This window comes from Pyrgilauda ruficollis, unplaced genomic scaffold, assembly GCF_017590135.1.
Source record: "Pyrgilauda ruficollis isolate IOZ18807 unplaced genomic scaffold, ASM1759013v1 scaffold17, whole genome shotgun sequence".
NCBI lineage: Eukaryota > Metazoa > Chordata > Aves > Passeriformes > Passeridae > Pyrgilauda > Pyrgilauda ruficollis.
The window spans coordinates 2944193-2957295 of record NW_024515875.1 but is presented as its reverse complement, the minus strand read 5'-3'; the positions used below and the strand labels follow the sequence as shown (position 1 = coordinate 2957295).

The 13103-nt window shown below is 41.8% G+C and overlaps 1 protein-coding gene across 1 annotated transcript in view; it reads left to right on the top strand.

The window, feature by feature from the left end:
- Window positions 1-13103, top strand: part of MYH15 (myosin heavy chain 15) — a 43099-nt gene that overhangs the window by 19576 nt on the left and 10420 nt on the right. The window contains exons 19-33 of the mRNA XM_041464115.1: window positions 784-871; window positions 1099-1216; window positions 1445-1568; window positions 2253-2389; window positions 2751-3006; window positions 3439-3681; window positions 4271-4447; window positions 4968-5113; window positions 5702-5792; window positions 6764-7153; window positions 8126-8252; window positions 9367-9485; window positions 9951-10147; window positions 11186-11535; window positions 12096-12220. Coding sequence (XP_041320049.1) covers window positions 784-871; window positions 1099-1216; window positions 1445-1568; window positions 2253-2389; window positions 2751-3006; window positions 3439-3681; window positions 4271-4447; window positions 4968-5113; window positions 5702-5792; window positions 6764-7153; window positions 8126-8252; window positions 9367-9485; window positions 9951-10147; window positions 11186-11535; window positions 12096-12220 — 2688 coding nt within the window. The remainder of the gene's footprint in view (window positions 1-783; window positions 872-1098; window positions 1217-1444; window positions 1569-2252; window positions 2390-2750; window positions 3007-3438; window positions 3682-4270; window positions 4448-4967; window positions 5114-5701; window positions 5793-6763; window positions 7154-8125; window positions 8253-9366; window positions 9486-9950; window positions 10148-11185; window positions 11536-12095; window positions 12221-13103) is intronic.

Sequence of the window (13103 nt, the reverse complement as noted above, 5' to 3'; positions counted from 1 at the left end):
GAGATACTCCCCATGAAGGGAAATCACAGGAAACAAAGACCTGTGTCTTACCGGCTGAAGAGGTATAAAGGCAGCTGAAGGAGCACTCAGACAATAATTAATAAGCCACAGATAGAAGCCCACTTTCCAGTACACAAGCAGCAGTTAGTATCCAGCTCAGACTGTTTGCTGTCCTGACTGGCACATGAGGAATCTGCAGTTTGCACAGTTGTGCTGATGGCATTGCATTCCACCTCCCACGGTCTCCATTTTCTACTTACTGGACAAAACACTTTCCCCAGAGCCTGGTGATCACTGAATGGTTGGCTTCTTCTGATCTAGCTTGCTGTCTGCCTGGGACGTGTCTGATTAATACCAATAAAGGAAAAATGTTTGGCCAGGAGACAAAAACCCACCCTTTATGAGGAACAGGTGGAAAATGTGAGCTCTTCCCACTGAGTGGGGAAGTGGCTAGGCAAAGATGCAGTTGGCTTTACCAAAATGCTCCACCAAATGATGCTGAGTCTTGCTTGCTGTTCATCTGGGGTTTTGAATTTCTGGGGTTGTAAGTAAAACACCTATCTTCTTTGCTAAAACTGATGTGGAATCCTATAATAATGTTAAATTGTACTTCGGTTTATTTGGACACATTTCTCTCTAATAATTTTGGTAAGCTTATAATTTTGTCAGAGAATTTTTAGAAAAATGAGCTTCTTAAATTAACAACCAGCAAACCAAAGAAATAGTGATTGGAATGCTACTAAACCGCTAAAGCTAATCATGTTTTTAATGTGTCTGTTCTAGGAAAATTTAAATAAGCTGATGACTAACCTAAAATCTACAGCCCCTCACTTTGTACGATGCATTATCCCAAATGAATCAAAAACTCCAGGTATGAAAAAGATGATAGTCTTAAAATTTTAGAATATTTCACTCTGTCATTTTATTACTTACTTCTGAGTCACCATATTGTACTTAAATACTGTCTGCTTTTTACCTTATCCAATCATGTTGCTCTCTCAGGAGATGACACCTCACATTTTCCAATTTCCTTGGGGAAATGAAGATGAAGCCCTGTGGAGAAACTCCTTTTAATTTAGTCTTGTTTTCTCCCTGCAGGCGAAATGGATGCATTCCTTGTTTTGCATCAGCTCCGCTGTAATGGTGTCTTGGAAGGCATCCGCATTTGCCGGAAGGGTTTCCCAAACAGAGTGCTTTATGCTGACTTCAAACAAAGGTAATACAGAGCTATGATTGTCTCCTGTTCCATTCAAGTCTCTCCATCCATTCAGTTTGCCTGACATGGATGGCAGAATTCTGCTCTTCCTTGGGTCTGTGTAGATATTAAGCAGGAGATTACCCTGGGTGTTTTGGTTTGGGCTTTTTAAGTTTTGCGGGAAGAGGGGAAAAAAACCTAAAGCATAATCTAAGCCAATTTTACACATTTTTCATTTTTTATTAACAGGTACCGCATCCTGAATCCAGGAGCAATCCCAGAGGATAAGTTTGTGGATAGCAGAAAAGCTGCTGAAAAACTGATGGCATCTTTAGATGTTGACCATACCCAATATCGTTTTGGGCACACCAAGGTAACTGGAAAAGGCTATCATTGCTTACGTAAAGAGAAAAGTGATAGATCTGGTATTTAATTTTCAGAATAGGACAGTGCAATTTCTGGTGGTGGTGTTTAATGGAGATTTAATAATAGAAGAAACCAGCAAAAGAGCAGCAAAGTGATAGTAAGTTCTAAACTGTGCTAGAGGAAATTGAACTCTCTGGCTCACGTTCCCACAGAGCTTTTATTAGAGCAACTCTACAAGCAGAGACAGCACCAGCTGATGCTCCATGCCCCCCAGTAAAACAATAGCTTATTTAGTATAATATAGGTACATTCAAACATAGATGGACCACAAGATCAGCTGCATCTTTTGAAATGTGGCCATGTGGAATTCTCACATGATCCCATTAGCAGGGATTTCTGGGAGTCAGGAGTTGTCGTTCAGCTGACCTACTTGGAACCCTGCCACAGCTGAACGGTATTGTGGCGATAAAGTAGTTCGGCCTATTCAAAACTGGGGAGATAAAACCCAGTTTAAAACAACTCTGGAACTGTACATTGAAGTCCTTTAGGCAACTAGTATTTGCCCTCTATACTCACCTAGGTTATAATGTGACAATAAGAATACAGGGTGAATCATTTCAGCAAGGTAGCTGAACTGTAGCTCTAATAGAAATCCTTCTTTGTGGTGAACTGACATCTGTGCATACACCAGGTGTTCTTCAAGGCTGGTCTCTTGGGCCATCTAGAAGAAATGAGGGATGAGAGACTTGCGAAAATCTTAACGATGATCCAGGCAAGAGCGCGCGGCAGATTGATGCGGATTGAGTTTCAGAAGATAGTGGAGCGCAGGTATGAAATCTTAGCAAATAGTAATTACCATTTAATTATAAGTTAAATAGAGCCATTAATTACAGTCCCTAAGGCTATAGATAACCCTAAATTAAAAGCTTTAAGTGTATGTGTGATAAAAATAATAGCAACCGTATATTAATTGCCTGCAGCTTTGGTGAAAATAAGATTTGGAAATTTTTTGTGTCTATGAAAAATAAAGAGATCTGGAGGAAGTTTCTTGTATCTCTCGGAAATTAGTAAAGGTTCCTAATATTGCTCAGAAAAAAACTATGAAACTGACTGAGAATGAAAACAAAACCCCTCACTTTTTCAATTCAGGCTAAGATTTAGGAAGTTTATTTGTTTTCTCTTAAACCAGGGACGCTCTTCTTGTAATTCAGTGGAACATCCGCGCTTTTATGGCTGTCAAGAACTGGCCTTGGATGAAGCTTTTCTTTAAGATCAAGCCTCTCCTGAAGACTGCAGAAACTGAAAAGGAGATGGCCAATATGAAGGAAGAATTCTTGAAACTGAAGGAGGCCCTGGAAAAATCTGAAGCCCGGAGAAAGGAACTTGAGGAAAAGCAAGTCTCTTTAGTTCAGGAAAAAAATGATTTGCTTCTCCAGCTCCAAGCTGTGAGTAGACATATAGATTTATATACTTATTAGACGTTCTTTGAAACTCAAAGGTTTACAGACTAGAGTGTCAGTGGAATTTAATAAAAATAAGTTGATATTGTCAGAGCCTTTCCAAAATTCAGAGGGGATAGAAGTTCTTATGTTTTAGCATATAACCAAGTGGGCTAACAATGCAAATCTTAACAGATTCTGTTTGAGGCAATGTCCACCGCAGTAACACATGCAAGTAGTCTTGTATGTGAACTAGTCATGCTCACCACTATCTCATCCTGCTTTGTAAATTACTTGTCTTCTGAAATCAAGAGTAGAAAATTTTCCTTGCACTACTTTGTTGCTTTGTATCAGGCTCCCTGACCAGTTACAGGCTAGGAGACAAGTAAGGGAGAAAAAAAGTCAGTCATTGCTGTCTTTTTCCTTGTGCCACACCAGGAGCAAGACACTCTGGCAGATGCCGAGGAACGTTGTGACTTGTTGATTAAATCCAAGATTCAGCTGGAAGCCAAAGTCAAAGAACTGACAGAGAGAGTTGAGGACGAGGAAGAGATGAATTCTGAGCTGACTTCTAAGAAGAGAAAACTGGAAGATGAGTGCTCTGAGCTCAAGAAGGATATTGATGATCTCGAAATAACACTTGCAAAAGTAGAGAAAGAGAAACATGCTACTGAAAACAAGGTACATTCAGAACTTCACCATGTATTCAAAAGAGGCTGGGCATGGATTACCTTTGTGAGAAGTGCTAAGTGATGGTTTTACACTGTTTGTTACACAGGCCACACTGAAGGGTCAGTAGATCCAATAATTTGACTTTATGAGGTGAAAATTTTTACCTCTGAGCCTAAGTTTCCTTTTTTTTTTTTTTTAATGAGTCTTACTGCACTTCAGCTAAAGAGTTATACCTATTTGTGGCATTTTTAAGTAAACAATCTTCTGCTGTAACTATGAACTCCTCCAGATCTCCTCCTTAAAGCCCATAAATGTAAAAAGCTCATCTCCTACTCCTCCCAGAGAAATTCAGAAGCTGGAGTCCATCAACAGGAGTGACTCTAAAAAGAATTTAGTATGTTTGAAATAATGTACTGCCCCGACACAAAAAACTGGCAGACATTAATTCCCTTGATGACAATTTAACTCAAAAAGCCATGAGGTACTGGGAGGGGAGAGATCCCTTTCTTTCTCGTTTTCCTGCTTACAAGTTCAGACCAGATAGACATTTAATCCCTTCCTTCAAAATCTTACAAACACATCTTCCTTTCTCACCCAGGTCAAAAATCTGACAGAAGAAATGGCAACACTTGATGAGAATATCAGCAAACTTACCAAGGAGAAAAAGTCCTTGCAGGAATCTCATCAGCAAGTTCTAGATGACCTACAAGCAGAAGAGGACAAGGTCAACACGCTGAGCAAAGCTAAAGTTAAACTGGAACAGCAAGTGGATGATGTAAGCTGGCTTTTCCTTTATGTTTCACGAGGCTTGTTTGACCACCACTTACAGTGGACCTTTCATGAGCGTTAAAGGTTGCAAAACTTTGAAATATATTCCTCTCCTTTTAGAAATGTACTCCTTGTACTGTCTGTTAAAGGTGTAATTACAGGAACACCACAAAAATTGATCTGTTTTCAGCCTTTCAGAGGATTGCAATAACAAGGGAAAATCCTTCCAATTTGCACTTGCAGTGCAACTGGCATGAAGTCAAACAGAACTTTGCCACTCAGAGAACTGTAATACTTGCACAAATGTAAAGCATGGGCTAACCCTTTAGTTCTATTTTTTTAGCCCCATATGCCCTCTGGCTGCTAGAAAACAAAACCTGTACACTAGGATGCTTGTGCTTAAGTGCTTCGGCTTCACAGCTCACTAGAACTCAGCACTAGCTCACTAGAACTGGGCACAGCCTACATTCTGACTGTTGTAAACCATCTGTGTGCAATATATTTGTTAATTGACTTTGCTCTTAAAGCTCGAGGGATCACTGGAACAAGAGAAGAAAGTGAGGATGGATCTAGAAAGGGCAAAACGCAAACTGGAAGGGGATTTGAAGCTGACCCAAGAGAGTGTCATGGACTTGGAAAATGATAAACTGCAGATGGAAGAAAAGTTGAAAAAGTAAGAAGTTGATTGTGTTGTACCAAATAAAGCAGCACAGTTACAGTGTCATTTAAGAGCCTTCAGGTGTATCATCCTGCTCTGATGGTGGCTGAAAGAAAATTCCATTATGAAAATGTGTAGCCAAGGAGGGAGGCAAAATAACTCTTGTGTATGCTACACCTGAAACATTAGAATTCATTAAACTTTCCTACATTAAAAAAAAGCAATCCAGAATCTTACTAATGTTTTTCATTGCTTAGAGGAGAAAGCTGAAGAAATTCTATAAAGTTGTTCATCCTAACCAACTGTGGTAGTATTGTTAGGAGACCTGACTGTTAAATATGTTTTTCCATTGAGTCTGAAAATAGCATTGCTTTTGTATGACACAAAGAACCAGAAATATAATTGCACAAATGCATGCAGAGGCTTGGCTTGGAAACTGCTGCTCAGAGAAAAATGTGTTTCCATGCAAATTGCAATACATGAGAATTGTTTTCATTTTTAGATATGTTAGAAGTTTTATTGAACAACTCTTTAAAAATTTAAAAATCCTAACTTGAAGCTTCAAGGCAAATTGTCACAGTAGGATTTTCCTTTCTGTGCCAGGAAAGAATTCGAAATGAGCCAGCTGAATTCCAAGATAGAAGATGAACAAGCTATAGTGATGCAGCTGCAGAAGAAGATCAAGGAGCTTCAGGTCAGCTTGCCTTTTTATCGTATATCTTAGGATGAGTTTCTCTTTGTGCCTCACTGAAAGACCTTGCAGAAACTTTTCACGGCTAGCTGCACCTCCTCTTTGAGACACAAAGTGGTACATCTCCATAACTTCCCAGACAGATTCCTTTTTTCCCTCAGGATGGTTGCTCTATAATGTTTCCTCCCAGTAGCAGGACAGATGACCACAGAATGGTCAGTGGTAGTGGTTTCAGGCAAGGCAGAAAGGCTCTGGTGTTTTGTTTTAAGAAGTAATATTGTTCCAAACCATGGAGGCAAGGGTAGTTACTGGAGAGGAGTTCAGCAGTGATAAGCATGGATTCAAAATTTAGAGAAAAGGTTAAAACACACAGGAAATTTTCTACAGAAAGTAAAAGGCCAAGGAAATTCAGCACAGTCCAAACACAATGTCTGGATCCAAAAATAACAGCTCCAACTTTTTTATTAATAAAGAATATTTGTATAACTTGGATGTAAAGTGGAGATTGGTGAAAATAATTGTATAAGAAAAAAGACTGTTTCAAATAAATATTCGTTATCCAGGCAGTTCTACACACTGCTGTATTGAAACCCGTCTTAACACTCCTAGAGAGAAATTACTCCAGTCATGGAAGTCTTAAAATGAGAATTTGTTGCTGTTACTCCTACTAGCATGTGACTCCTCACATGTATTTCAGCTGAATGTCAAACCTGTGAACATAAGGTCAATGCAGTGGAACTATATGTCTTGAATTAGAACTTGCAGCACAATCTACTGCAAGCAAGATGTGACTCACCATCATTACTGTAGCTCAGGATCTGATTTACTGGCACAAATGGGCAAGTCCATTAATTGCTGAGCTTCTGCAGTGAGGTAAAATGTGGGCTGGCAGAGGGTTTGACAGTTTGTAAATTGCCTCATGGTCTTCTGATGGGAATAGCACTGACCCAAAAGTGTTCATGTTTCTCTGGCAGGCTCGTATAGAAGAACTAGAAGAGGAGCTGGAAGCAGAAAGAGCTGCTCGAGCCAAGGTGGAAAAGCAGAGATCAGATTTGGCCCGAGAGCTGGAGGAACTGAGTGAGCGGCTTGAGGAGGCTGGGGGAGCCACAGCTGCCCAGCTGGAGATGAACAAGAAGCGCGAGGCAGAGTTCTTGAAGCTGCGGCGGGACCTGGAGGAGGCCACGCTGCACTACGAGGCCACGGCCGCCGCGCTGAGGAAGAAGCACGCGGACAGTGTGGCCGAGATGGGGGAGCAGCTGGACAACCTGCAGAGGGTCAAGCAGAAACTGGAGAAGGAGAAAAGCGAGCTGAAGATGGAAGTGGATGATCTGTCGTCCAACATGGAGCAGATGGTCAAGGGGAAAGTAAGGGTCCTGAGGCTTCCCAAGGCCCCCAAAATCATGGGTAGCTAAGGCTGGTCTGAAGGTTTCCCAGGACACCTGCTATGGCTGAAGTGCTTTAGAAGGTGGTGTCTTGCATCATGTCTCCCTTACCTAGCTGCTGGTACAGCCCTTCTTGCCTAGAGATGGGACAGGAATTAAGATGGCCTGTCTGAAACACACAGTGCATCCTCAGTCCCAGGCATATTGTTTTCCATGCATCTCAGGGCACAAAAACCAATGCCAAGTAAATTAGGATCCTCCAGGCTGGTGACAACTGGAGTGATGCCATCCAAGTCAGGACACCCTAAGCAGAGTCCTTTCAGATCCTGCTCTTGGTTCACAGTTTTGATCCATGTTAGCACAGAGTGCAAAGCAAAGGCTTGCATGATCACACAAAATGTATTTTCACTTCCTACAGCAGAATTGTGGATTTTATTTCCTGAGTAGATAATCTCAGTAGCTTTCAGAGCACTCGAAATAGATTTCTTTCAGTGCAAGTGAGGAAAAGAAATGTCAGTATTTTCAGAGTTAGAAAGCTGTCATCAAACCCAATTTATGATAAATGGCAATTAAAGCAGAATCAGTAGAGCAATTTTCATTGGAGGTGATTTTCCCATCTAGCAATTATGAAGTGGATATGCCTGAACTTCATAGGCATGTGACTGCTGCTGAAGTTCTTGCAGAGCCTTTTTACACTGTTGCTTACATCCAGAACATAGTTCAGGGAAAACAAACGGGGAAGGTGATCTGATAGGGAGGGAGTCCCATGTCCTGGGATCATAGACATGCGGCTGCTCCTCCCTGCTCTACTACTGTGATATTTGTGTCTTTGCTGTCTGCCATTCTTCTGAAAGACAAACACACAGAAAAAATGATATATTTTTACGGCTAGACCTTCCAAATGGTTGTCTGGAGGCTACAACTTTCTTTGTCTTTTCTCCTGATTCCCATTAGGCCAATGCAGAGAAGCTTTGTCGTACATATGAAGACCATCTGAACGAGACAAAAACAAAACTGGAGGAAATGACTCGCCTCATGAATGACCTCACTACTCAGAAGACTAAACTCCAGAGTGAGAATGGTATGTGCATGTTCTGCCCAGATAGAGTGTTTCCCAGGAATTTGTCAGGGCACCTCTGCACTGCATCAGTGAGATGTGTTCTGCAATGGCACCTGCTCTGAAAGTGGCAGGGTTGGGATTGCTGAGTGGAGCAGTAGCTTTGTGTCTTTTGACATTTCTATCCTTAGTATCCTTATAACCTTGGTGGGGACACCTTGCCTTGGACTGGCTTTTAAAACAAGCCTATACCCACATTTATCAGCATAGAGTGATACCATCTCATGAGCCATAATGGATGTGCCAGCTCGGAACCCAGGATGTGCCAGGCTACCTGTTGTTTCAGGAACAAGGATATCTTGCATCTAGAAATACTGGAGGGAAAAAGGAGTTGGGCCTGTGTGAAACCTGACCTTGAGCATTGCACCCTAGAAGATGTTCACATATCCTCTAAATACCACATATCCTCTAACTTCTTGCTACCTTTCTGGCAGGAGCAGTATTATTTAACTTCTGCTTTCTCATCAGATACCATTGTTCGGTGTATTTTCAAAGACATATTTTTCATTTACTGTTAGTTGTAACTTCTGTGTCTCCAGTAAGACTGTGGTTTTCGCCCTGCAGTGACACAGTTCCTGTGCTCAATGAAGTTTTCCTTATGTATTCATCTGTTCTGTATACTGGTCTTTGTGAGGTTCTAAGGGTGCTTTGCAGCCCTCTGAAAAGAAGTCTGTGGAAAAGCGATATAAAATAGTGAAAAAAAGTAAAACCAGCTGCAACCGCCCATGAAAGTAAATGTCAGTCTAGTCTGATCCACAAACTGAAGTAAAATTAATGAATCAGTACAATATTGACAGTACAATAAACCCCAACTGACCAAACAAGAAAACTCAAGTCATTAAACCCACCCAAAAAAAAAAAAAATCTAAGAAAAACTATCCTGGTGAAGTATCTGATGGTTACAATTTTGGAAGAAGCAAACAGGTCAATCACAATCAACAGGTCAATCATAATCACTGTGAATTCTTTTCCTCAGCAGAATTGTACAGGTGGAAATATGATTTTTGACCACAACTCTGTCATTTCAACATCTTGCTCTTTTTTTGTTTGTTTGTTTATTTGTCAAATCTTATGGCAGGTGAGTTTACTAGACAACTCGAAGAGAAGGAGTCACTGATAAGTCAGCTGTCCAGGGGAAAAACATCCTTTACACAACAGATTGAAGAACTTAAGAGACAATTAGAAGAGGAAACCAAGGTAATGCTTTATCTGTGTCCCATTTCCTGAAATGGAATGGCAAAAAGTATTCATATGTAGCCTAGATAAAAGCTGAAATGAAACATAGGTGTGACAATGATTCCTACTAATTGTACTTATCCAAGTTCCTGACCCTGACTGAGGCAAGTAACAAGAGAAGAGTTTGGGAAAATCATTGGCATACATAAATGCTAAATAAAACTTATCCAAAATCTTAGATCTTACATCTTAAAAGTTTGGGTTGTCTTTCCAAAGTTGTTAAATTATCCTCAGTCTTGATAGCTTCTTCCTCATTCACCAGTTAGGGATGACTTCAAACAATTTTCACCTCACTTGACCTGGACTGTCAATGACAGAGGGAAAAAGGAAAAAAGAAGCTTAAGCCTTATTTGAATATCTAGGGGCTGTTTGTTTTGGTTTTGCTGTAGGTAACCTTGCAATGTTGTGGACTTTCTATCCCTGCAGTCGAAAAATGCCCTGGCTCATGCCCTGCAAGCAGCCAGGCATGACTGTGATCTCTTGAGGGAGCAATATGAGGAGGAGCAGGAAGCCAAGGCAGAGCTGCAGCGGGCTCTCTCCAAGGGAAATGCAGAAGTGGCACAGTGGAGAACAAAGTATGAGACTGATGCCATTCAGAGAACTGAGGAGCTGGAAGATGCCAAGTGAGTTATGTGGGCTTCAGCATGCCCTTGACTGGCAGAACTGTGCTCACCGGGTCTTATTGTGTGCTAAGAAAATAGGGTTGGAAAATTTCCTGGTTGGAAAGTCCCTCTGACTCAGTGCTGTAATTTGGGGCTGTCCTTCTGTTCTTATTGCTTGGGCAGGTCAATGTTTCTGCTGAGTGCTTGTCTCTGGAGCAGTGGCTGTGGATACAGGGGTTTATTTGAGAGCCAACAAAATAAGATAGTCCTATTTAGTAACGTCACACTCTCTTACTTTGCCCTGGCCCAGTACTTTGTTTCCTTAGTCTTGACTTCCCTTTCCCACTGGGAGATGATGGCTGCCCTGGGAAAGTAGGACAGAAAGTCATGTTGGTTCACACTGTACAGCTGCTCCCAGTTACCAGGATCAGGTTGCTGGGCAAGGTCTCTGAACATCTCCAACTTCTGCCTCTGCACATCTCTGATCTGCAGGGTCTTACCACACTTGCAGCATATTTTCTTAATGTAGTATCTCCACAATCCTTTTTCTAGGCCATCCTTTTTTTCCCAGCACCTCTTCTTGCCAGGACTCCCTGTTTTCCCAGTCTAAATTGTCTATGAGAAAAAGCCCAGGGCATGACCAGCCTCCTAACTGGTGGTTGTCTTATATCTCTTAATTGGAGAAAAATGACACTGTCATTTAGAGCAGGTCTTATAAAAAATTTACAACCAGCCCATACTGGTTACAGCTAGTAAGTAGCTAGCTGGTGCCTGAGAGTTCAGAAGTTCAATTTCAAATATTCACAGACACACAACAAAATATTTTGCCACATACCAGTATTCATAATTTAAGCCGGTTTTTTCCCATCATAGCCCCTTCTCTCTAGAGGCTCAACTTCCCTCTCTGTTCCTCTTCCCCTTGCCCCATCCTCATCCTCACCCCCTCCCTGTTTTCGCTTTCAGAACTGATTTACTGAGTTATTGCTTTGGTGTCAGTTTTTCTGGATAACACGGCTGCAGTGACACTTGGTCATTTCACTGTGTCTTCCCACCTGGTAGGAAGAAGCTTGCTGCTCGCCTGCAAGAAGCTGAGGAAGCAATTGAGGCAGCCAATGCCAAGTGCTCCTCTCTGGAAAAGACAAAGCACAGGCTGCAGAATGAGCTGGAAGACATGATGATTGACCTGGAGAAGGCCAACTCAGCAGCTGCCTCGCTGGACAAGAAGCAGCGTGGTTTTGACAAGATCATCAGTGACTGGAAGCAGAAGTACGAGGAGTCACAGGCAGAGCTGGAGGCTTCCCAGAAGGAGGCCCGTGGCCTTAGCACTGAGCTCTTCAAGCTGAAGAATGCCTATGAGGAGACACTGGACCACCTGGAGACTTTGAAAAGGGAAAATAAGAACCTCCAAGGTAGGCTTCATTCAGGTCCTGCAGCCAGTGCAAGAGCCACATCAGTAGATGGCTGGAGGGATGCAGATGCCCTGCAGCAGCTGTGGGGAAGGATGTTTATCTCATTCTGAGATGAGCTTTCCAATGTCATTTGAGACACTGATGCTGCCGGTAAATGTTTTGCACATGGAGACTGGTATGGCCAGAGCACAGAAGGCTTCCCTTTGCCCCTCTGTCAATGAAACTCACTGGCAGAGGAGGCAGTCTCAAGGGAGGAACAAGAAAGATGATAGAGGTACAGTGGATGAAGCCTAAACAGCAGAGCATGGTGTTCCTAACCTACAGATCACAGATAAAAACTAAATCACTATAGCCACTTCTAAAAGCATTCACAAGAAAAGCTGTGCCTTCAAGTTGTTCAGGTAAAAAATCTTGCTGTAAGTAAAAATAAAGCAGGGCTTTTGTACAGAGGAGCCCTTGAGGTAGCAGTTTGTGGCATAGGTCCTCTATTCACACACCATGAACTGCAGGATGTTCCAAACTCTCTGTTTGCTAAATCCATCCATCCTCTTTTGTTTCAGAGGAGATTTCTGATCTGACCAATCAGATTAGTGAAGGAAACAAGAGCCTCCATGAAATAGAAAAAATCAAGAAGCAGGTTGAGCAAGAGAAGTCAGAAGTTCAGTTGGCTCTGGAAGAAGCAGAGGTAAGGAAAGAAAGCTCAAGGGAAAAGGAAGAGGGTGTCTTTATCAGGATTTTCCATCATTTTCATCTGCCCTACTTTCCCAGAGCATGTCTTACTTCCATAGCTCTGAGATGTGGAGAATGATCATGTACTCTGTCAAAAAGCTTCCCTTGCTGGGAAGAATATATCAGCTCTTGAGGGATCTAAGGGGCACATTTTACTTTCCAGGCCTGTGTGGAATGGATTTCTAAAACTCAGTGGTATTAGGAACTAACAAAAGTGATGATGTGTCTTACTCTAAATGTGAAAGAAATGGGTTCATGCAGATTTTCTCCCATTCTTGCGAATTTGAGCCTCTGGCAATCACTGCTGGTGACAAAGAATTTCCACGTGCCTTTCCCACTAATATGTTGTGGCTCCTGGTCATGATGTGTGTATTTGACTGACCTGCTGCATGTTGGCTGGAGATCAGCAGGGATTTTGTACAGCTTTGTTTTCACAATCCTCATTCTGTTTCCTCATTCTCTTGAGCGAAGACTAGCTAAGCTTGTGCAGTTCAGAGAACACCTCCCAAAATATGATGCTCAGTTCTGTGCTTTAGTTCCTGTTCAGTGAGAGCAGTAGGGGGACAGAATGACACTGAGCCTGGCTTATGTGAGACCTGAAAGTCAGAGGCCTTGTTATTTCTTTATGGGCTGTTAACTACTGCTTAGTTCTTCACTTCTATACATGAGAGAAATGTGGGAACAAAGACAGAAACAAATCACTCCTGTTTCACAGACTTGTCTTCATGTTAATTGGAAAGAACAAACAGAGAGTTTTTGCATTTTGTCATACAGAGCTGATGTCTGTTATTTCTTTCCTTGAAGTCATCTTGCCTAATAAGATTATGTAATTGGGAAGT